The sequence below is a fragment of the Clinocottus analis genome, unplaced genomic scaffold, assembly GCF_023055335.1.
Source record: "Clinocottus analis isolate CAN_PGR_092001 unplaced genomic scaffold, fCliAna1.0.p SCAF_51, whole genome shotgun sequence".
NCBI classification, from domain to species: domain Eukaryota; kingdom Metazoa; phylum Chordata; class Actinopteri; order Perciformes; family Cottidae; genus Clinocottus; species Clinocottus analis.
In genome coordinates, this window is record NW_027176209.1 from 418374 (window position 1) to 441991 (window position 23618).

General features: G+C 51.5%; 3 protein-coding genes across 3 annotated transcripts in view; all 3 read left to right on the top strand.

The window, feature by feature from the left end:
• fgf4 (fibroblast growth factor 4) overlaps positions 1-4120 on the top strand; it is a 6183-nt gene extending 2063 nt beyond the window's left edge. Inside the window, exons 2-3 of the mRNA XM_068601572.1 lie at positions 1085-1191; positions 3944-4120. Of these exons, the coding sequence (XP_068457673.1) occupies positions 1085-1191; positions 3944-4120 (284 nt within the window). The remainder of the gene's footprint in view (positions 1-1084; positions 1192-3943) is intronic.
• A 6560-nt stretch (positions 4121-10680) lies between these two features.
• On the top strand, positions 10681-13151 carry fgf19 (fibroblast growth factor 19). Its single transcript, XM_068601591.1, has 3 exons — positions 10681-10858; positions 11424-11527; positions 12831-13151. The coding sequence occupies exons 1-3, from the start codon at positions 10681-10683 to the stop codon at positions 13149-13151; spliced, it is 603 nt and encodes a 200-aa protein (XP_068457692.1).
• Positions 13152-14352: 1201 nt separating this feature from the next.
• On the top strand, positions 14353-22862 carry vps35 (VPS35 retromer complex component). Its single transcript, XM_068601573.1, has 17 exons — positions 14353-14477; positions 15434-15532; positions 15847-15943; positions 16233-16356; positions 16533-16715; positions 18165-18384; positions 18773-18856; positions 19019-19128; positions 19219-19315; positions 19652-19800; positions 20020-20227; positions 20404-20559; positions 21242-21364; positions 21439-21618; positions 21820-22059; positions 22138-22281; positions 22486-22862. The coding sequence occupies exons 1-17, from the start codon at positions 14475-14477 to the stop codon at positions 22663-22665; spliced, it is 2397 nt and encodes a 798-aa protein (XP_068457674.1). The 5' UTR covers positions 14353-14474; the 3' UTR covers positions 22666-22862.
• The last annotated feature ends 756 nt before the right edge of the window (positions 22863-23618 follow it).

Here is a 23618-nt window from a genome sequence, read left to right on the forward strand (position 1 = left end):
GAGGATCAGATACCTGGAGACCTTCAATAAGGTGTAAACCCGGTCCAGGGACGAGGATCAGATACCTGGGTTCAGATGACCTGACTGCAAGTGAGTCTCTGTGAGGTCAGCACACAGTGTCAAACCAGAAGTGTCGGTCAGACAGCTGTGCTCCAGCTGAACACACCTGCTCACCAGCACTCACCTGTCTGAGGAGCTGCTGCTCTCCATCAAGCTGCCGTGTTTCACTGTGGTGTGTTTCAGTATATTTCAGTGTGTTTCAGTGTGTTTCAGTGTGTTTCACTGTGGTGTGTTTCAGTGTGTTTCAGTGTGTTTCACTGTGGTGTGTTTCAGTGTGTTTCACTGTGGTGTGTTTCAGTGTGTTTCAGTGTGTTTCAGTGTGTTTCAGTGTGTTTCAGTGTGTTTCACTGTGGTGTGTTTCAGTGTGTTTCAGTGTGTTTCAGTGTGTTTCAGTGTGTTTCAGTGTGTTTCACTGTGGTGTGTTTCAGTGTGTTTCAGTGTGTTTCACTGTGGTGTGTTTCAGTGTGTTTCACTGTGGTGTGTTTCAGTGTGTTTCAGTGTGTTTCAGTGTGTTTCAGTGTGTTTCAGTGTGTTTCACTGTGGTGTGTTTCAGTGTGTTTCAGTGTGTTTCACTGTGGTGTGTTTCAGTGTGTTTCAGTGTGTTTCACTGTGGTGTGTTTCAGTGTGTTTCAGTGTGTTTCACTGTGGTGTGTTTCAGTGTGTTTCAGTGTGTTTCACTGTGTTTCACTGTGGTGTGTTTCAGTGTGTTTCAGTGTGTTTCACTGTGGTGTGTTTCAGTGTGTTTCAGTGTGTTTCACTGTGGTGTGTTTCAGTGTGTTTCAGTGTGTTTCACTGTGGTGTGTTTCAGTGTGTTTCAGTGTGTTTCACTGTGGTGTGTTTCAGTGTGTTTCAGTGTGTTTCACTGTGGTGTGTTTCAGTGTGTTTCAGTGTGTTTCACTGTGGTGTGTTTCAGTGTGTTTCAGTGTGTTTCACTGTGGTGTGTTTCAGTGTGTTTCAGTGTGTTTCACTGTGGTGTGTTTCAGTGTGTTTCAGTGTGTTTCACTGTGGTGTGTTTCCCCTGCAGGTCTCCTGCAGATCTCCCCGGTGGAGGAGAGAGGAGTGGTGACTCTTCTCGGCGTTCGCAGTAACTTCTTCGTGGCCATGAACGGGAGAGGAAAGCTGTACGGCTCTGTGAGTGAAGCTGCGCTGCTGCTGTCACCGAGCCATGATGTCATCATGTCGCCGAGCCATGATGTCATCATGTCGCCGACCTATGATGTCACTGAGTCATGATGTCAGGAACAGGGAACTCAGAGGTCTTCTTTGGTCCATGTTCAGTAGTAAGGGTCCCTGTGAGGGACAAACCACTCCTTCTTTGGTCCATGTTCAGTAGTAAGGGTCCCTGTGAGGGACAAACCACTCCTTCTTTGGTCCGTGTTCAGTAGTAAGGGTCCCTGTGAGGGACAAACCACTCCTTCTTTGGTCCGTGTTCAGTAGTAAGGGTCCCTGTGAGGGACAAACCACTCCTTCTTTGGTCCGTGTTCAGTAGTAAGGGTCCCTGTGAGGGACAAACCACTCCTTCTTTGGTCCATGTTCAGTAGTAAGGGTCCCTGTGAGGGACAAACCACTCCTTCTTTGGTCCGTGTTCAGTAGTAAGGGTCCCTGTGAGGGACAAACCACTCCTTCTTTGGTCCGTGTTCAGTAGTAAGGGTCCCTGTGAGGGACAAACCACTCCTTCTTTGGTCCGTGTTCAGTAGTAAGGGTCCCTGTGAGGGACAAACCACTCCTTCTTTGGTCCGTGTTCAGTAGTAAGGGTCCCTGTGAGGGACAAACCACTCCTTCTTTGGTCCGTGTTCAGTAGTAAGGGTCCCTGTGAGGGACAAACCACTCCTTCTTTGGTCCGTGTTCAGTAGTAAGGGTCCCTGTGAGGGACAAACCACTCCTTCTTTGGTCCGTGTTCAGTAGTAAGGGTCCCTGTGAGGGACAAACCACTCCTTCTTTGGTCCATGTTCAGTAGTAAGGGTCCCTGTGAGGGACAAACCACTCCTTCTTTGGTCCGTGTTCAGTAGTAAGGGTCCCTGTGAGGGACAAACCACTCCTTCTTTGGTCCGTGTTCAGTAGTAAGGGTCCCTGTGAGGGACAAACCACTCCTTCTTTGGTCCGTGTTCAGTAGTAAGGGTCCCTGTGAGGGACAAACCACTCCTTCTTTGGTCCGTGTTCAGTAGTAAGGGTCCCTGTGAGGGACAAACCACTCCTTCTTTGGTCCGTGTTCAGTAGTAAGGGTCCCTGTGAGGGACAAACCACTCCTTCTTTGGTCCGTGTTCAGTAGTAAGGGTCCCTGTGAGGGACAAACCACTCCTTCTTTGGTCCGTGTTCAGTAGTAAGGGTCCCTGTGAGGGACAAACCACTCCTTCTTTGGTCCGTGTTCAGTAGTAAGGGTCCCTGTGAGGGACAAACCACTCCTTCTTTGGTCCGTGTTCAGTAGTAAGGGTCCCTGTGAGGGACAAACCACTCCTTCTTTGGTCCGTGTTCAGTAGTAAGGGTCCCTGTGAGGGACAAACCACTCCTTCTTTGGTCCATGTTCAGTAGTAAGGGTCCCTGTGAGGGACAAACCACTCCTTCTTTGGTCCGTGTTCAGTAGTAAGGGTCCCTGTGAGGGACAAACCACTCCTTCTTTGGTCCGTGTTCAGTAGTAAGGGTCCCTGTGAGGGACAAACCACTCCTTCTTTGGTCCGTGTTCAGTAGTAAGGGTCCCTGTGAGGGACAAACCACTCCTTCTTTGGTCCGTGTTCAGTAGTAAGGGTCCCTGTGAGGGACAAACCACTCCTTCTTTGGTCCGTGTTCAGTAGTAAGGGTCCCTGTGAGGGACAAACCACTCCTTCTTTGGTCCGTGTTCAGTAGTAAGGGTCCCTGTGAGGGACAAACCACTCCTTCTTTGGTCCGTGTTCAGTAGTAAGGGTCCCTGTGAGGGACAAACCACTCCTTCTTTGGTCCGTGTTCAGTAGTAAGGGTCCCTGTGAGGGACAAACCACTCCTTCTTTGGTCCATGTTCAGTAGTAAGGGTCCCTGTGAGGGACAAACCACTCCTTCTTTGGTCCATGTTCAGTAGTAAGGGTCCCTGTGAGGGACAAACCACTCCTTCGTATGTTCAGTCTGTTTCTTACCTTAAAGATGTTTAAGACCAGCAGATGATTCACTTTATACAAAAGCATTAAGACTTTTTAAAAATAAGGAATAAACAATTTCTATAATAAAAAAATATTTTAAAAAACACAACATATATAAAACATATACAAAATATCAAAAATACAAAAAATATATTTTTTTAAATATAAACATATAAAAATATAAAATATAAAACAAATGTATAAAATATAAAACATAAAAATATATTTTTTAAACAAAATATATAAAACATATAAAAAATACAAAAAATATAAAAAATATAAACATAAAAATATAAAATATATACAATTTGATTATAAATAGCTAAAACGTTGTGATTGGCAGCAGAGAAGGCCGAGGCGACAGCGTCCCCTCCCTGGAGGAGCCAGCGGTCAGAGCCGGTGGCCTGAGTCCCGACTCATTCACATCATTCATCATTTACAATCTAAACCTTTGTCTACATCTCTGACCATTCTTTTAGCTTTTGGGGAGTTTTTCCTGATCCAATGTGAGGATGTCGTCCAGATTATAAAGAAGTCTGAGGATCATTTGTGATTCATACAAAACAAACTGAACTGACTGAAAGAACTTCTGTACAATAGTCTTGTGGTAAGAAATAAAGCAATTGTTTGATAGAAATCACAAAGAACAATACACACTTGAAGACCACCACACACACACACACACACACACACACACACACACGTCCCAGACTCTTTGTTTTGTCTGGCTCTCCTCACGCTCCGTGCTGAAGTGTGTGTCCTCTTCCCTCCTGCAGCTCCACTACAGCAGCGAGTGCCGGTTCAGAGAGACGCTGCTCGCCAACAACTACAACGCCTACGAGTCCGCGGCTCACCCGAGGATGTTCATCGGCCTGAGCAGGACCGGCAAAACCAAGAGAGGAAACCGAGTGTCGCCCGCCATGACGGTGACACATTTCTTGCCAAGAATCTAGTGTCTTCATAAATAGCCTGCGGGGGATCCACGGCGCACTTTCACTGACGCAGGTCCATGCAGCTGTGTGCACTCTTTTTCATTCACGTTGAACCTTTTCTACGTCTTGTCACGGCTGGGTGAATGTGTTATTCATGTTTTCATTCTCTAACTCATCAGAGACTTGCTGCTACTTCCTGTGCTTGGCTTTGCCCGACGGGACAGATGCAGTTTGTGTTTTACTCGTCCGACACAACAGGACCTTCAGCGACTGAACGCCGCTCCGCCTGCCGTCTGCAGCGTAACTGAAGCGGTATCCTCTTACTGAGGAAGAGGAGGAGGGGACGAAGAAGCCCCACCGCCTCCAGCGGTCTGTTTATAGCCCTGCTGGAGCTGAACTCTGAACTATGCTGCTGTCAGTCAGTCGACCCGTAAGACGGCCCAGAGAGCGGCGACATTCTGCCAGAGGAATGTGAGCGCTAAAGGAGAGGAGGTGCAGAGGAGGTGCAGAGGAGCAGCAGAGGAGCAGCAGAGGAGCAGCAGAGGAGCAGCAGAGGAGCAGCAGAGGAGGTGCAGAGGAGCAGCAGAGGAGCAGCAGAGGAGCAGCAGAGGAGGTGCAGAGGAGGAGCAGAGGAGCAGCAGAGGAGCAGCAGAGGAGCAGCAGAGGAGCAGCAGAGGAGCAGCAGAGGAGCAGCAGAGGAGGTGCAGAGGAGCAGCAGAGGAGCAGCAGAGGAGCAGCAGAGGAGCAGTAGAGGAGCAGCAGAGGAGGAGCAGAGGAGCAGCAGAGGAGCAGCAGAGGAGGTGCAGAGGAGGAGCAGAGGAGCAGCAGAGGAGCAGCAGAGGAGGAGTAGAGGAGCAGCAGAGGAGGAGCAGAGGAGCAGCAGAGGAGCAGCAGAGGAGGTGCAGAGGAGGAGCAGAGGAGCAGCACAGGAGCAGCAGAGGAGCAGCAGAGGAGCAGTAGAGGAGCAGCAGAGGAGGAGCAGAGGAGCAGCAGAGGAGCAGCAGAGGAGCAGCAGAGGAGCAGCAGCACTCCGGTAGCTTCTGGACCGAGAGAGGACTGGATGCCTCCCGGTGTTTCTCCTGGAAGGAGAACCGTCTCTCTCCCGAATGAAAAGATGAATTCAGATAAAACTCTGAACTCAGTCAACGTTCAGATTTCGCTGCTGTCATTTTAAAACATTTTAAGACACTAAACTTCTCAAGCTGTGAGATGACGTCATTAGTTATCTCCGTTTCTCAGGCTCCTCATCGTGTCACTTCCTGCTGCCGCGATGAACAACAACACACTCAGGATGAAATATTATGCTTTTGTTCAGGATGCAGAGCTGGCAGAGTTCCAGAGCAACCAGCTTCCAGCTGCTCCTGTTCACCAGAGCAACCCGTCCTCCAGCACGACCGCTCATCCTCCTGCTGGTCTCATGAGTGTCTGCAGAGTCCGGCTCCGGCTCTGGCTCTGGATCCGACTCCGGCTGCGGCTCCTGCTGCGGCTGCGGCTGCGGCTGCGGCTCCTGCTGCGGCTCCTGCTGCGGCTCCTGCTGCGACTCCGGCTGCGGCTCCGGCTGCGGCTCCGGCTGCGGCTCCGGCTGCGGCTCCGGCTGCGGCTCCGGCTGCGGCTCCGGCTGCGGCTCCTGCTGCGGCTCCTGCTGCGGCTCCTGCTGCGGTTCCTGCTGCGCCTCCGGCTGCGGCTCCAGCTGCGGCTCCGGCTGCGGCTCCGGCTGCGGCTCCGGCTGCGGCTCCGGCTGCGGCTCCTGCTGCGGCTCCTGCTGCGGTTCCTGCTGCGCCTCCGGCTGCGGCTCCGGCTGCGGCTGCGACTCCGGCTGCGGTTACGGCTACAGCTCCGGCGGCCATGTTGTCCTCGTTGCGTTGTCACGCTCCGGCTATCTTCACCCTGCGCTTTACTTTTAGAGAGCAGAATCACGGGAGGGTTATTCCCAGACAGCTGTTGGACGGTCCTATATGCTCGGCCCAGTAACTCTATATTTTTCTTTATATATTTTGTAAATATAACCTGAACCATGTCGGCGTGGACAAGTGACACGTGAACGTTTCTATTCTTTCTTTTGCGCTCCTGTTTTTGTCTTCAGTTTTTAACCGAAGAGGTTTGAAACCTCAGCTTCACATTCCTCTCAGAGACCAACGTAGCATGACCACGAGAGCGCTCTCGCTAGTTTTAAGTTGCAAATAGCTCAAACAAATATCATGCAAACTGTGTCTGTGAGCCTGCAGGTGGCGTGCCCCGGCGGCGGCGTGCCCCGGCGGCGGCGTGCCCCGGGGGCGGCGTGCCCCGGCGGCGGCGTGCCCCGGCGGCGGCGTGCCGAGCAGTCGGATGTTAAACTGTCAGAATAAGAGCACGAGTCACCGTCTGCTCCTGTTTCACGTCTGTTGGAGTCTCCTGTCAGCAGCGATGAGTTCAGGTGCGCTGCGTTCAGGTGCGCTGCGTTCAGGTGCGCTGCGTTCAGGTGCGCTGCGTTCAGGTGCGCTGCTCGGCGTTCTCCGGTGTCACTGCTTTGCATGCTGGGCATGGTGTTACCTCTCTGCCCTCTACTCATGTGCTCATGTGGTCATGCAGCTGCAGGAGGAGAGGCTGCTCCTGCAGGAGGAGAGGCTGCTCCTGCAGGAGGAGAGGCTGCTCCTGCAGGAGATTAGGCTGCTCCTGCAGGAGATTAGGCTGCTCCTGCAGGAGGAGAGGCTGCTCCTGCAGGAGGAGAGGCTGCTCCTGCAGGAGATTAGGCTGCTCCTGCAGGAGGAGAGGCTGCTCCTGCAGGAGATTAGGCTGCTCCTGCAGGAGATTAGGCTGCTCCTGCAGGAGGAGAGGCTGCTCCTGCAGGAGATTAGGCTGCTCCTGCAGGAGGAGAGGCTGCTCCTGCAGGAGATTAGGCTGCTCCTGCAGGAGGAGAGGCTGCTCCTGCAGGAGGAGAGGCTGCTCCTGCAGGAGATTAGGCTGCTCCTGCAGGAGGAGAGGCTGCTCCTGCAGGAGCATCACGAGCCTCCTGCTTGTGTTTCCAGCGTCACGTCATGGTCACAAACATCCTGCAGGTCAGAGTTCATTCACACAAATGACTTCCCTCTTGCGAGGCGCTGCTCGGGGCCGGAGACGCTGAACGCAGTGACCCCGTCTCTGTGGATGAGCACATGGAACTACTTTTCCTGAAGAAGCAGTGCCATGAGGGCGTGGTGAGGCTTGTCTCTACATGTTCCCGTGAAGTCGCTGCGATGTCTTTTCTGTTCTTGTGAAAGCTCAACAAAAGATGTAAAACCTGCACAGAAGGATAAATGTTTTGTGTCATTGTTGTGAACGCTGTGCAACAGGAAGTTGTCCTGTTGCACAGCGTTGTGTTGTTCAAACGGCTTCTGAGTGTAAACTGTGTGTGTGTGTGTGTGTGTGTGTGTGTGTGTGTCAGGACTTTGTGTTGTGTCGTGGTGATGTGATGAGTCCTGTGGTCTCATCCTCATCAGCTGTTCATGAGCCGTCCTGCAGTTGTATGCAGAACCTCATGAGGCGTATGTGCTGTGCACAAGGAACTTCTTTTGTACCTTTTTCTATTAAACGCTTTGTGTCAACAGTGGTGTTCATTATGTGTTATATGTTTAATATAATGCAAATAACAGATAACAGTCAAGACACAACAGTAAAGAACAGTAAAGAACAGTAAAGACATCTTGAAGCAGGTTTCTTCTTCAGGAAGGTGTCAGAACATCTTCAGCTCTTTGGCTCCAGCAACCTGATGACTTTCTAGTGGAAATTACTTCATTTGTATATGTGGACCTGGTCAAAGTATAATAATAATAATAATAATAATAATAATAATAATAATAATAATAATAATAATAATAATAATAAAGCTCTCTGCTGCTGGACCCCTGCGGTGCTGCAGCCTCCTCTGTGAAGCTCCACACTGCCCCCTGCTGGAGGACAAGGGTTACTACCTCACTGCTTATGGGTTACTACTCGTTGTGTGTACCATGTGTATACTACTCGTTGTGTGTACCATGTGTATACTACTCATTATGTGTACCATGTGTATACTACTCATTATGTGTACCATGTGTATACTACTCGTTATGTGTACCATGTGTATACTACTCGTTGTGTGTACCATGTGTATACTACTCGTTGTGTGTACCATGTGTATACTACTCGTTGTGTGTACCATGTGTATACTACTCGTTGTGTGTACCATGTGTATACTACTCGTTGTGTGTACCATGTGTATACTACTCGTTGTGTGTACCATGTGTATACTACTCATTATGTGTACCATGTGTATACTACTCGTTGTGTGTACCATGTGTATACTACTCATTATGTGTACCATGTGTATACTACTCGTTGTGTGTACCATGTGTATACTACTCATTATGTGTACCATGTTCTGTTCAAAGTTCTGGTGGTGTTGCAGGAATACTAAAGACTGGCGTTAGCTCCTTCAGACCGCAGGCTGCCCTCTGGTGGCCGGTGTGCAGAGGTGTTTGACCCGACGGGAAAGCAGCTGTCAAAGTGCCCAAAACACAGACGAGATCAATTTACAAATGTAAAAAACAGAAGATAAGCTTCTGGAGCCGAGCCGGTGTTGGTCTGCGATGTTTGCTCTCCGTTACAGTTTAACTAGTTTCTGGCGGCCGAGGAGCGGAAGCACAGCCGATAAGAGCGGAAAGAAGCGTGTTGTTCAGTGTGCAGTGACCCAGTCTCACAGCTCGGATCCAGACCCATCGCTAGACTTTACCCTTTCCACAAATAAAAAACGTGCACAAACGAGTACATTTGGTGGCACTTTATGTAACATAATTATGCAACTTGAGCATTAATATCAGACACGGCGTCTATAGGCAGGAGCCAAGGTTCACCGAGGCCGTTCCTCCTGCTCCTGAACAACAAAATAACTACTGTAACTCGTACTAGTACTACGAATACTAACAGAGGATAACAGCTGTACTACGTCTGACTACAGCTTCTAGTACTACTGCTGCAACTCACTCTGCATTGTGTATTTTATGTTGCGCTGACTTGTTGTGTTACAGAAGCACAAAGCATCAAATGAAAGTACTCCAGCACCAAGAGCGCCTATTGTAAAGTATCTATAGTGTACTAGTACACACAGTACACAAGGTACTAAGTGATGAGCCCTTGAAGCAGCAGGTAAGGCCTCCATGAGTCCAGTAGTGAGTCTTTACATCAGTGTTATGTGTTTCCTTGTCACGGCCTGATGACGACATCACTGTGTCTTCTGGCTCCTTCCACATGAAAACCACCAGGAATCAGTTCTGATGGCCGCGTTCTGCCTCTGAGACGCTCGCCCGCATGCGGGTCCTCGCCCGCATGCGGGTCCACGCCCGCATGCGGGTCCTCGCCCGCATGCGGGTCCACGCCCACACTCAGGTCCTCGTCCACATTCAGGTCCACGCCCACATTCAGGTCCTCGTCCACATTCAGGTCCTCGCCCACATTCAAGTCCTCGCCCACATTCAGGTCCTCGCCCACATTCAGGTCCTCGCCCACATTCAAGTCCTCGCCCACATTCAGGTCCTCGCCCACATTCAGGTCCTCGCCCACATGCAGGTCCTCGCCCACATTCGGGTCCACGCCCGCATGCGGGTCCTCGCCCACATGCAGGTCCACGCCCACATTCAGGTCCTCGTCCACATTCAGGTCCACGCCCACCTGCGGGTCCTCGTCCACATTCAGGTCCTCGTTCACATTCAGGTCCACGCCCACATTCAAGTCCTCGCCCACATTCAGGTCCTCGCCCACATTCAGGTCCACGCCCACATGCAGGTCCTCGCCCACATTCGGGTCCACGCCCGCATGCGGGTCCTCGCCCACATGCAGGTCCTCGCCCGCATTCGGGTCCACGCCCGCATGCGGGTCCTCGCCCACATGCGGGTCCTCGCCCACATGCGGGTCCTCGCCCACAAGCGGGTCCTTGCCCACATTCAGGTCCTCGTCCACATGCGAGTGCTCGCCCACATTCAGGTCCTCGTCCACATGCGAGTCCTCGTCCACATTCAGGTCCTCGTCCACATGCGGGTCCTCGTCCACATGCGGGTGCTCGCCCACATTCAGGTCCTCGCCCACATTCAGGTCCACGCCCACATGCAGGTCCTCGCCCACATTCAGGTCCTCGTCCACATGCGAGTCCTCGCCCACATTCAAGTCCTCGCCCACATTCAAGTCCTCGCCCACATGCAGGTCCTCGCCCACATTCGGGTCCACACATGCATGCGGGTCCACGCCCGCAAGCGGGTCCTCACCTGGAGAGGAACGGTGTCGTTACAATGTCAGGAAAGAGTATTGAAGGCTCGGTGGATGTGATATTAATGGAGGGTTTCCTGAGGCTGAGCATGACACACACTAAGTGTGTCATGCTGCATGTTGGGCAACATGCAGCATGACATTGGAAGGAATGAAGGTCTGCATCAGACGTGAGGTCTGCGTCACAGCCAATGGGAGCAGTGATCCAGCTGGCGGTGCTGCAGGGCGTGTTGTGGTCTGCTTCTGGGAACTTTGGGAAGAGGGTTATCTGCTGCTGATAAGGGCCGCATGTAAAAGCCGCTGTGTTTCCCTGTGGCAGAGCAGAGGAGACCATGCTGCTGCTCGCGCTCTCCCTGTCCACCGCCAACATGCTTCTGCTCGGAGTCGTCTGCGCGCCGCTGTCGGACCGGCCGGTCCGGCTCACGCACCTGTACTCCTCCAGGCCGGGCCTGCACCTGCTGATCGCTGAGGACGGGCAGGTCCACGGCTCCGCCCAGCAGACTCCCTACAGTAAGTGAGCCTTGTGAAGTTAAGGCTGAGCAGCTCTGGCTCGCTGAGCGGCTTGCTGAGTGGCTCGCTGAGCGGCTTGCTGAGTGGCTCGCTGAGCGGCTTGCTGAGTGGCTCGCTGAGTGGCTCGCTGAGCGGCTCGCTGAGCGGCGGCTCGCTGAGCGGCGGCTTGCTGAGTGGCTCGCTGAGCGGCTTGCTGAGTGGCTTGCTGAGTGGCTCGCTGAGTGGCTCGCTGAGCGGCGGCTCGCTGAGCGGCTCGCTGAGCGGCTCGCTAAGCGGTGGCTCGCTGAGCTGTGGCTCGCTGAGCGGTGGCTCGCTGAGCGGCGGCTCGCTGAGCGGCGGCTCGCTGAAAGGCGGTTCGCTGAAAGGCGGCTCGCTGAAAGGCGGTTCGCTGAGCGGCTCGCTAAGCGGTGGCTCGCTAAGCGGCGGCTCGCTAAGCGGCGGCTCGCTGAGCGGCGGCTCGCTGAGCGGCGGCTCGCTGAAAGGCGGCTCGCTGAGCGGCGGCTCGCTGAGCGGCGGCTCGCTAAGCGGCTCGCTAAGCGGCTCACTGAGCGGCGTGTCCCTGCAGGCCTGCTGGAGATCTGGCCCGTGGACCCGGGCTGCGTGGTCATCAGAGGAGCAGCGACCGCTCGGTTCCTCTGCATCCAGAGCGACGGAAGACTTTTCTCATCGGTGAGGAGCTGGAGGAGACCTCCTGCTGCTTAACCTACAGTATTGTACTGCTATTCATATGCAAACATGTTATGGAAATATATACATATTATACATCAGGAAATATATTTGATCTGGTAAAATATACATCCGGATAAAACGTTTAATTAATTAGTTTAATTAAAGGACATTGCTCAGCGATGTGAGCAAAAGAAATGGACGAGTAGAGCCGGGGTTTGAACCGCCGGTCCTCTGAGATGAGAGTGCTAAGCCCTGAGCCACAGCATCCCATAATATCATACATACGTAGATAGACCAAAGAGCATGTTACACCCGAAAAAAAGTAATAATTATGACACAAAACAATAATAACAATGACAAAAAGAAAACAAAATTCAACAATCATAATAATGAGAAAAAGTAATAATAAAAAAGAATAAATTATGAGATAAAAAGTCTAAAAGATGAGATAATAAGTGTGCATCTTCACACGTCTCTTCATTTGCGGTTTTCTTTTTGTCAACCTTTTTAATGTTGTTGTCCTAATTATTATTTTTTGTTGTTGTTATAATTATTACTTGTTTTTTTTGTGCCGTAAATGGGCTTCCATACGAACAAGAGTACAACAAAGGTGATCTCTGGTAGATTTGTCATTTAAAAGTCTAGAGGAGTAACCGTGTGCGGGTCCTCCAGCTGTTTCCTGCTGCTTCATATCATGTTCATAAAACACTGCAGTGCGTGGTTCATCAACCTTTGTCCAGCGGCAGGAGGATGTGTGCAGAGAGGAACAGCTGCATGAAGAGAGAACAACAACCTTGGCCTCTGACTCTCAAAGTAAACAGACATCCAGGAACTGCTTTCACAAAGCTGTTTCATCTCAAAACCATATTCATGTAAATCCTGATAGAAAGTGACATTATGGTTTAGAACAAGCAGCCTCACTGGTTCCATATTAATATTATAGCAAAGCATTAATACCTCCAGTAGCATTTAATTCATGAAATCAACAACAATGCTATTAAATTTGTATAAATATATATAAAAATAAATATATTCATACAACTGGATGAAACTTCAACCAATTGTCTGACGAGGAAACAAAAGAACAGAAGAGGAGGAAAGTCTGCTGAGAAAGTTCATGAAGGATAAAACACATTGACAGCTGCAGATAGTCAAATATATATATATATATATATATATATATATATATATATATGTATATATATATATATATAATCTAGTTTCCAAAACAAAGCGTGCTTCAGCTTCCTCTCAGCTGAGATGTCAGGAAGAAGTCTGAATGGGTTTCTGTGTCCGTCCCCAGCAAACCTTCAGCAGAGACGACTGCAGGTTCAGGGAGCAGATCCTGCCGGACGGCTACAGCGTCTACGTGTCAGACGCACACGGAGCGCTGCTCAGTCTGGGGAACCAGCGGCAGAGGCTGCAGGGTCGAGACCGGGGCGTCCCGGCTCTGGCCCAGTTCCTCCCCAGGGCCGGCGACGCGGACCGGACCTCGGCCCCGGGACCGGACGTGCCAGAGCGGTTGCAGCAGAGCACGGCTCCGCCGGAGGAACCCGTGGACTCGATGGACTCGTTTGGAAAACTCTCCCAGGTCATCCACAGCCCCAGCTTCCACCGGAGATGAGACGCTGGCTTCCAGCAAGAGGTTAAGGATGTATCACGAGGCGGCCGGGAAACATGCACTCCTGCCTGCATGGAGCAGGGCCTGCTGCATGCTGCTGCATGCTGCTGCATGTCAGCAGCATGCAGCAGCATGCTGTTGCATGCCTGCTGCATGCTGCTTCTGCATGCCTGCCACTCTGCAGAGAGTTTCCATCCTGCCGGCCCAGTCGGACATGACAGGACAACAGGAGGGCCGTGTCCTGCAGAGAGAACAACAGCTGCACTGAGTGTAAAGTTCCATTCTACACTTTCAGGAACTTCACATGAAGTGAACAAACAGCCAGAAGGTTGTGGTTCCTCCTCCTGTGGCTCACAGGGAGGGATGCGTTGCACCCTCTGCTTCGTTTGGAATAAAGACTGGTAGCATGATCTCAGACCAGCAGAAGCTGTACAGACTCTGGGCCAAAGCAGCGTCCACTAAGGTACTCGTGTCCGACAGCAGGTGGAGAGAGCAGGCGCTCTGTACGACACAGCAGCAATCTGAGGAAGACGTCTGAGGAAGACGCTGCTGCCTGCAGGATCAGCATGTTGCTTTGAAAGGTCCAGCAGTTCGACCGTAAAGACCTCAGATGTTCTGCTGCATGTTCTGTGTGCTTCCTGTTATGTAAAGCAACGGTTTGCAACGGTTCATCTTTCATTTGACAGATTTGTAAAAAAGTCTTGAAAGCATTCTGAGCACAATGTGTGATAAATGTGAAATTATGATTCATTAAAAATGAATTTACAAACATTCATTTAAAATAAATGCATATGACTGTACATGTTTGTAAATGCACATCAAATCATATGATAATGATGATGATGATTTCATATCGTATTACATAATGTAAATTAATATGTTTTACTGGATTTTGCATGAACTGGTTGCTGACTGGAAATGACAACATTTTTGCACTTTTACTTTTAATTACTGTTTACATTTGATTTCCTAAATTAATACGCTGTACGTAACTCTCAACCAAGCTATTATTTGTATAAATCTTTCATCCATGTTGTTTTATATTTTATGTTGTGTCTGTAAGCTGCTACTCGGTATGCAATTCCTCCCCTTGGGGATTAATAAAGTATACATTCAATTATTCATTAATTATCATACGCTACTGTTATGATGTGCTGGTGGAACCCTGGCCACGCCTCTTTTGTGACGCGCAGAACTCTGGCCACGCCTCTTCTGTGACGCGCAGAACCCTAGCCACGCCTCTTCTGTGACGCGGCGGGGCGCAGACATAATGTGAGTCACATGACAGACCAACCTCTCCGGATGATCTGACACCACCTACTAACCATGGTAAGCACCTTTCCCGGCACAGACGCTTCTCTCCGCCGCAGTCTGCTCCGCTTCCCGCCCGCGGGCCTTCCCGGGCAGTGGAGCAGCGCGGGTCGAGTGTGTCCGTCTCCCCCTGAAGACCCCTGCTAGTCTGGGGCCTCACGTCTACAGCGGCTAGCGAGGCTAACCGCGGCGGCTGAAGCCAAGCTAGCAGCTAACGTCAGCTGTTTCACTGAAACGTGTATTTTATTTATTCACGTTGTTTGGAAAGCATTGTTCACATCCTCAGAGTCCGTGTTGTGTGTCGGATGAAATGAGCCGGGCAGCGGTGACGTTCCCTCTGGTAGCTCCGGGACAACACCGGGACAGTACGGAAGCTAGCGCTAGCTGTTGTTAGCATGTCTTCCTCTTCCGCTCGGCGTGTCAGATTTCACTGAAGCTTGATGTTGTGGCCTGAAACCAGTCCTGTCAGCTACATGATGACACCGGCCCTGTCAGCGGGTACATGGTATATGCTGGACTTCATACATGTAGAAGTACATGTGTGACGTGTGTCACGGGGGCTCAGCTTGTCCGCCAGCGTTTCGGTGCCGTAAGCTAGCGCCTCCTCCTTCCTCCAGGAGCTTACTTTGAGGGACTCGTGGTCTGAGAAGAGAGCTTCTCTTATTTTAGGGAGTCCGGGTTTCAGGAAAAGAGTTCTTCATGTTCCACATGAGGCACAGCCGACCCAGCTGCTGCTGTCGGTCCTCCCATCCGTCTGTTGTGTTGTTCTGTCCATTACTTGAACTAAGCTAGCTTAATGCTGCACTCCCTACACAGGTAATGCACAGGTTATACACATAATACACAGGGGTCACACAGGGGTCACAGCATGGCCAGACAGCATTGCTGTCCAGTGGCAGCTTGATTGTTCAGCCCTGTGTGAAACCAGGTGTGTTTCAGCTGCTCTTCAGGTGTGTTTCCGTTGTCTCTTGCAGCCGACCACACAGCAGTCTCCCCAGGACGAGCAGGAGAAGCTTCTGGATGAAGCGGTGCAGGCTGTGAAGGTCCAGTCCTTCCAGATGAAGCGATGCCTGGTGGGTGCTTTCAGTCTTTCGTTGTGATCATTGTTCAACGCTTTGGTTCTCTGCCTGTGCCGAGCCCACTACCATGTCTTCTCTTAGGACATTCTGTCTTTACCTTGCAAATCAATAATCAAGTCATTCATTGTGCCATTACGCATTATGTCACCATATGCTCAATGCTACACGCCCACAAAGCTACAGTTGTTTGAAAGGCTGTTTCTACTTTCTATGAGTGATGAGTGTTTTCAGCTGTGCAACATTCAAGGTAACCGGTCGTCGTGGTTATTTTTAATGCTCGTAGATTAATGGTGTTGTGCGCTCTGCAGGACAAGAACAAGCTGATGGATGCTCTGAAGCACGCCTCCAACATGCTGGGGGAGCTGAGGACCTCCATGCTTTCTCCAAAGAGCTACTACGAGCTGTGTATCCTTCATGCATGCTGCAAATCACGCTAAGACGGATACAAGGCTATGGACCCTACGGCTGAAACTCTGTTTACACTGCAGGACATTTAGACAGCTAGCGCTGTCAGCTAGTGTTGTAAGTCAGTTGGCGCTGTCAGTTGGCGCTGTCAGTTGGCGCCGTCAGTTGGTGCTGTCAGTTGGCGCCGGTAGGACCGCTGGCTACAAGCCTCCTCACTGTTCTCGGTGAACCTTGTACTGGTTCTGCTTGTGTGGATCCTGGTGGCTTTGCTTCTTGACAGTCTTTCCAGACATGGCTATCTCTGACGAACTCCACTACCTAGAAGTTTATCTGACTGATGAGTTTGCCAAAGGACGCAAGGTGGCAGATCTCTATGAGCTGGTCCAGTACGCGGGCAACATCATCCCGAGACTGTGAGTACCACTTGTAGACTAGAGATGTGTCCGTCATGATGGTGAACTCGCACTCAGTCCCTCAGCTGACTGAAACGTGCTAATTTTAAATCTAAGTTTTTAAATGTTTTAGTAGCACCATCTGAGAAGCAATGCTTTGACGTGTTTATGAACTCTCCCCCCCCACCCCCCACCAGCTACCTGCTGATCACAGTGGGCGTGGTGTACGTCCGCTCCTTCCCTCAGTCCCGTAAGGACATCCTGAAGGACCTGGTGGAGATGTGTCGTGGGGTGCAGCATCCGCTCAGAGGCCTCTTCCTCAGAAACTACCTGCTGCAGTGCACCCGCAACATCCTGCCCGACGACGGAGAGCAGCCAGAGTAAGACTGTGTGTGTCTGTCACCATGAAGACTGTGTGTGTCTGTCACTGTGTGTGTGTGTCTGTCACTGTGTGTGTCTGTCACCATGAAGACTGTGTGTGTCTGTCACCATGAAGACTGTGTGTGTCTGTCACCATGAAGACTGTGTGTGTCTGTCACTGTGTGTGTGTCTGTCACTGTGTGTGTGTGTCACCATGAAGACTGTGTGTGTCTGTCACCATGAAGACTGTGTGTGTCTGTCACCTCGAGGCTTTGGAGACGATGCGTCCCTGTTCGGTCTGACCGCGGTCACATCAGGTGTGAAGGTGTGAGCAGGAACGACTGGAATCACAAAACCTCTGAAGTATATGAAAAATTGCATTACAAAATAAAGCTTTACTTTAAAAAGCTCAATCCATCCCTTACACTTAGTTTCCTCCACTCGTTCAGCTCCGTGGGCGGTGTCTGGGTTCAACATGTGCTCTCGTCTCTCAGGAGCCTCTCAGCTCTGATTGGCTGTCGTCTCTCAGCCTCATCACCACATGCAGGTCAATGAAGCCTTTGGGTAACTGGTGGAGCCTCTCTGGGTGACGTGAGGCTGCGTCACACACCTCGTGGAGGAAATCATCAGATGTTCTAACAGCAGAACAGAGTTGAACCCACAGCTGTCCCCTTTGATGTGACTTTGATTTTACCGTCACTATTTGATTAAGTCTTTAATTCCCAGCACTGACGGCTGTCATGAATAAGTAATAGGTTTGAAATATAATTGTGTACTGCAGCAGTCAGCAGAGCCACTAGGTGGCAGCAGTGCTCTGCAGGGCCTTCGGGGCGCAGCAGTCTTTACTGTATGACAGCAGATGGAGGATCAGAGCACCACCAGGAACACTCCTTCCTCTACAATGAAGTGCAGTCACCTCGCTGTCAGACACCATCACATCAGCCACAGAGCGGCAGAGACAACGTCCACTTCCTGTTGGAGCGTATTCACCATGCATCAGACACTCTACGCGCATCGTGACCAGGCGGTCTACGCGCATCGTGACCAGGCGGTCTAGGCGCATCGTGACCAGGCGGTCTACGCGCATCGTGACCAGGCGGTCTACGCGCATCGTGACCAGGCGGTCTAGGCGCATCGTGACCAGGCGGTCTAGGCGCATCGTGACCAGGCGGTCTAGGCGCATCGTGACCAGGCGGTCTAGGCGCATCGTGACCAGGCGGTCTAGGCGCATCGTGACCAGGCGGTCTAGGCGCATCGTGACCAGGCGGTCTAGGCGCATCGTGACCAGGCGGTCTAGGCGCATCGTGACCAGGCGGTCTAGGCGCATCGTGACCAGGCGGTCTAGGCGCATCGTGACCAGGCGGTCTACGCGCATCGTAACCAGGCGGTCTACGTGCACCAGCAGAGTGTTCTCCTCGTCCCCCGTGTGTGGTCTCAGTCCTCCTGACCTCGCTGTGTTTCCTCCTCAGGGGAACGGAGGAGATGACCGGTGACATCAACGACTCCATCGACTTCGTCCTCCTGAACTTTGCGGAGATGAACAAGTTGTGGGTTCGCATGCAGCATCAGGGTCACAGCCGAGACCGCGAGAAGAGAGAGAAGGAGCGGCAGGAGCTCAGGATCCTGGTGGGAACCAACCTGGTGCGCCTCAGCCAGCTGGAGGGCGTCAACGTGGAGAAGTACAAGCAGGTCCGTGTCCTCTGTCGGGCCTGAGCTACTGGCTCGTCAGGTCCATCGGTCCTTCACATGAAACACTCTCTGTATTAACATTAACTGGAGGTGATGAGTTCACTGTGAAGACTCATCCATCAGTTCATTGGTTCTTCTCTCGTGACTCAATCGCCATCCAACGCCTGCTATAATTCTGCAAGGACACAATGCAAAGCAACATAACTCATAGAGACGTCCCCTTGTAGTCATTGTATTGTGTTATTGAACTGCACACTGTCAACGATGAGGTCATGACCTCCAGCTGATGACGCGCTGCTGCTGGAGGTTCATGTAGAAGTGTTCCTGTCTGGCTCCAGGAGTGACTTTTCCCTGAAACCGCTCAGTGAGTCAGACTTTGTGCCCGCAGATCGTTCTGTCTGGAGTCCTGGAGCAGGTGGTGAACTGCAGAGACTCGCTGGCTCAGGAGTACCTCATGGAGTGCATCATTCAGGTAGACGGCTTGAGGTTTTCTGTCATTATGCACAACAATGACTCGTCAGTTTCATGTCATTCAACCACCAATAGAGAGTCTGTCTCGTCTCCATGAAGAGTCCACCAGATGGCTGTTTGTGTGAATCCTCTAAGCTCCTGAACTCTGAAACGCTCTCCTTAGGTTTTCCCGGACGAGTTCCACCTTCAGACCCTGAATCCGTTCCTCCGGTCCTGTGCTGAGCTCCACCAGCACGTCAACGTGAAGAACATCATCATCGCCCTCATCGACAGGTGACGAAGCTTTGATGTGAAGGTCCTGCAGGCGCTCTGTGCGTCATGTGTGTGTGTGAGCACGTTGTGATTCTCCTTTCTGTTCTTCAGACTCGCTCTCTTTGCCCATCGAGAGGACGGGCCCGGCATCCCAGCTGAGATTAAACTGTTTGACATCTTCTCTCAGCAAGTGGCCACGGTCATTCAAGTAGGTTGACTCACGATGATGTCATCGCTCTGTACTCGCTCTGAACGTTGTCCCAGCAGTTATTTCTCAAGGTTCTTCCTCCACAAGTGCATATCTGTGTTTTCTGGCTCGACTCTACTCCCATTCTGACTTTTTTAGTGTAAATGTCCAGCGATTTGTCTGGATCAGACCTCGCGTCATTGCCTCATTCAGAACGGGGTTCATTGGTCATGTGACTGTTTCTAGAGAGACGCCCTGAACGCACGGACCTGATCACATGACGTGGCTCCACAACTGAAACGCATGCTGCTCATCCATCCAAAGAACTGACGTGTTTCTGTGGCTCCTCCCCCTCAGTCGCGTCAGGACATGCCGTCAGAGGACGTGGTCTCTCTGCAGGTGTCGCTCATCAACCTGGCCATGAAGTGCTACCCGGACCGCGTGGACTACGTGGACAAAGTCCTGGAGAGCACGGTGGACATCTTCAACAAGCTCAACCTGGAGCAGTAAGCTGTGTGTGTGTGTATCTCTGGAGAGTGTGGGTGTGAGAGTGTGGGTGTGTGAGAGTGTGAGGGTGTGTGTGTGGGTGTGTGTGAGAGGGTGTGTCTCTGGAGAGTGTGTCTCTGGAGAGTGTGTCTCTGGAGAGTGAGTGTGAGGGTGTGTGTGAGAGGGTGTGTCTCTGGAGAGTGTGTGTGTGTGTGTGTAAACTCTCTCTCCCCCTCCAGCATAGCCACCAGCAGCGCCGTGTCCAAGGAGCTGACCCGGCTGCTGAAGATCCCGGTGGACACGTACAACAACATCCTGACGGTGCTGCAGCTGAAGCACTTCCCTCCTCTGTTCGAGTACTTTGACTACGAGTCTCGTAAGAGCATGAGCTGCTACGTGCTGAGCAACACGCTGGACTACAACACCACCATCCTGGCACAGGAGCAGGTCAGAGCGCACACGCACTGCCACACGCACTGCCACACGCACTGCCACACGCACTGCCACACGCACTGCCACACGCACTGCCACACGCACTGCCACACGCACTGCCACACTCACACACATCCAAAGAGTTTGAGTCAAAGCAGGAAGAGACACGAGTCCCTCCCTCTGCTCTCCAGGTGGACTCCATCCTGAGCTTGGTCGCCACACTGATCCAGGACCAGCCGGACCAGCCCGCCGATGACCCGGACCCCGAGGACTTCGCTGAGGAGCAGAGCCTCGTGGGTCGGTTCATCCACCTGCTGCACTCTGAAGATCCTGATCAGCAATATCTGGTGGGTCCTCTGCTCAACATGAGCATGCTAGAGCATGCACACGCTGGCACAGTGTGTATAGCATGCTAATGTATGCTATACACGCTGGCACAGTGTGTATAGCATGCTAATGTATGCTATACACGCTGGCACAGTGTGTATAGCATGCTAATGTATGCTGTACACGCTGGCACAGTGTGTATAGCATGCTAATGTATGCTGTACACGCTGGCACAGTGTGTATAGCATGCTAATGTATGCTGTACACGCTGGCACAGTGTGGATAGCATGCTAATGTATGCTGTACACGCTGGCACAGTGTGGATAGCATGCTAATGTGTGCTATACACGCTGGTACAGTGTGTATAGCATACATTAGCATGCTATACACACTGTGCCAGCGTGTATAGCATAGCATCTTAGCATGCTAATGTATGCTATACACGCTGGTACAGTGTGTATAGCATGCTAATGTATGCTACACGCTGGTACAGTGTGTATAGCATGCTAATGTATGCTACACGCTGGTACAGTGTGTATAGCATACATTAGCATGCTATACACACTGTGCCAGCGTGTATAGCATAGCATCTTAGCATGCTAATGTATGCTATACACGCTGGCACAGTGTGTATAGCATGTTCTAGTGACTTTTTGATTGACAGCTCTGCTGCTGTTGAAGTTAACTCTGATTTGTGTCCAGATTCTGAACACGGCCCGGAAACACTTTGGCGCAGGAGGAAACCTGCGGATCCGCTACACGCTGCCTCCGCTGGTGTTCGCTGCCTACCAGCTGGCCTTCAGATACAAGGAGAACGCTTCACTGGTGCGTTCGCGTTGTATCACCAGCTGAGTCTACTCGCGTCCAGCTGTCTAACCTGCACATCGTGTCTCCTTCAGGACGACAAGTGGGAGAAGAAGTGCCAAAAGATCTTCTCCTTCGCCCACCAGACCATCAGCGCGCTCATCAAGGCCGAGCTGGCCGAGCTGCCTCTGCGGCTCTTCCTGCAGGGGGCGCTGGCTGCAGGAGAGGTCGGCTTTGAGAACCACGAGACCGTCGCTTACGAGTTCATGTCACAGGTACAAGTTCAATGTCACAGGTACCGTGTCTCATGAATCTCTGGAGCCTTCGGGTGCAGCCTGAATGCTGCGTTCAGGTGCAGAGGCAGAGTTTCACTGAGCCCAAAAGCAGTAAAACAAACTGTAAGCATCTCTTTGTGCTCCGTCTCTCCTTCTCTCCTCGTCTCCTCCTCTCCTCCTCTCCTCGTCTCCTCCCCACAGGCCTTCTCTCTGTATGAGGATGAGATCAGCGACTCTAAAGCCCAGCTGGCGGCCATCACCCTGATCATCGGGACCTTTGAGCGGACGCGATGCTTCAGCGAGGAGAACCACGAGCCGCTGAGGACTCAGTGCGCGCTGGCGGCCTCCAAGCTGCTGAAGAAGCCGGACCAGTGCCGAGCCGTCAGCATCTGCGCCCACCTCTTCTGGTCGGGCCGCAGCACCGACAAGAGCGGGGAGGAGGTGGGAACTCCGGGAAGAGGAGCCGATCCGAGAAGGAACCAGCGTGCAGCCACTGACTCTGTCTTTGTTCACCGGTAGATCCGTGATGGCAAGCGGGTGATGGAGTGTCTAAAGAAAGCCCTGAAGATCGCCAACCAGTGTATGGACCCGTCGCTGCAGGTCCAGCTCTTCATCGAAATCCTCAACAGATACGTCTGCTTCTACGAGCGGGAAAACGATGCGGTAAGACTCACTAACACTGAGACACCTGTTATATTAGGCCCCGCCCCCTGTCATGTGCTCTAGAGCTCAGTGTCCAGTCTGACAGAATAACGTTCAGGGTGTTATTCAGCAGAGTCTTCATCATCGACCTGCTCATGTCGACGGTTGCTTCCATAAGAGGTGAGCGCAGCAGACGTCACGCTAACAGGAAGTCTGTCCCTCCAGGTGACCGTGCAGGTATTAAACCAGCTCATCCAGAAGATCAGAGAAGATCTTCCCAACCTGGAGGCCAGCGAGGAAACGGAGCAGATCAACAAACACTTCCACAACACACTGGAGCATCTGCGCCTGCAGAGGGAGTCCCCCGAGGCCGAGGGCCCCGCCTACGAGGGCCTGGTCCTCTAGAGCAGCTTCTTTCACTATGTTATGAGTACACAGCGGCGCACACAGCATCCCATCCTGTAGGCCACAGATAGAAATTTAAAAAGTCAAGCAGAGCTCACTCCTTCATGTCCTGATTATAATTCCTGTTGATGTTCCTGCATCAGTTCCTCTTCACAGGCAGAGCGGCGTCCTGCAGCCGCTGGAGACGCAGCACTGCGCCATCACTGCGCCATCATGGCCGTTCATCTCTTCATGAAGTTCTGCTTGGCTCATTGTCTTTAACCTTCATCCTTTAACCGTGACATTAGACCTGCTAGCTTTCCATCTGCAGAAGAGAGTAGCGGCTACAGGATTGAGTCGTGGTGCTCCAGCTGTGTGCGAGCCAGCTCCCATGCCATAATAATCACCTGTAACTCTGCTGTGTTTGAGGATGGCTCAGTCCAACCCGACAGCAGACAGCTGGAGCGTGAACACGTCGTTCCCTCAATGCAGTGTTCATGAGTTAGCATGATCCTTCATTACTCTGCTATTCCACCTGGGCTGCAAATAAATTACAAATTATTACCAAATAAAACTCACAAATTGTCCTATTTTTCTTATAAGCAGTGTTTTAACAAATATATAACATCTGGTTTGTCCCGCTGTGGGTCCATAGGTGATGTGTGTGTTTCTAGACTCTCAGAACTGCAGCATGCGTGTGCATGCGTCACTTTACTATGTGGACTCCAACATGACGACATCCTGTTGCTTGCTCAGTGGTTTGGGTCAGTCTGGTCGGGCAGCGGCTCCTCCGGTCGTCTGCTCGCTGGAGTCTTGATGTTCATGCTGCAGTGTCTGCTGGGTCCTCTTTCTTTGCTATTGTTCACACATTCCTTCCCTCTTTTGAAATCTGTGTAAACCTACTTGTAAATCAAATAAAGATTAAATAGCAACTATCATTGTCATTTGCTGAAATAAAATTAATATTAACAATA

Bases quoted from the DNA above. Each gene is read 5' to 3' on its own strand.
- vps35 (XM_068601573.1), top strand. The intron at 16,716-18,164 runs GTAAGACTGTGT...TTTCCTCCTCAG, and splicing joins GACGACGGAGAGCAGCCAGA to GGGAACGGAGGAGATGACCG. The intron at 20,560-21,241 runs GTGGGTCCTCTG...ATTTGTGTCCAG, and splicing joins ATCCTGATCAGCAATATCTG to ATTCTGAACACGGCCCGGAA.
- fgf19 (XM_068601591.1), top strand. From the start codon at position 10,681: ATGCTGCTGCTCGCGCTCTCCCTGTCCACCGCCAACATGCTTCTGCTC. The intron at 10,859-11,423 runs GTAAGTGAGCCT...GTGTCCCTGCAG, and splicing joins CGCCCAGCAGACTCCCTACA to GCCTGCTGGAGATCTGGCCC. The intron at 11,528-12,830 runs GTGAGGAGCTGG...GTCCGTCCCCAG, and splicing joins ACGGAAGACTTTTCTCATCG to CAAACCTTCAGCAGAGACGA.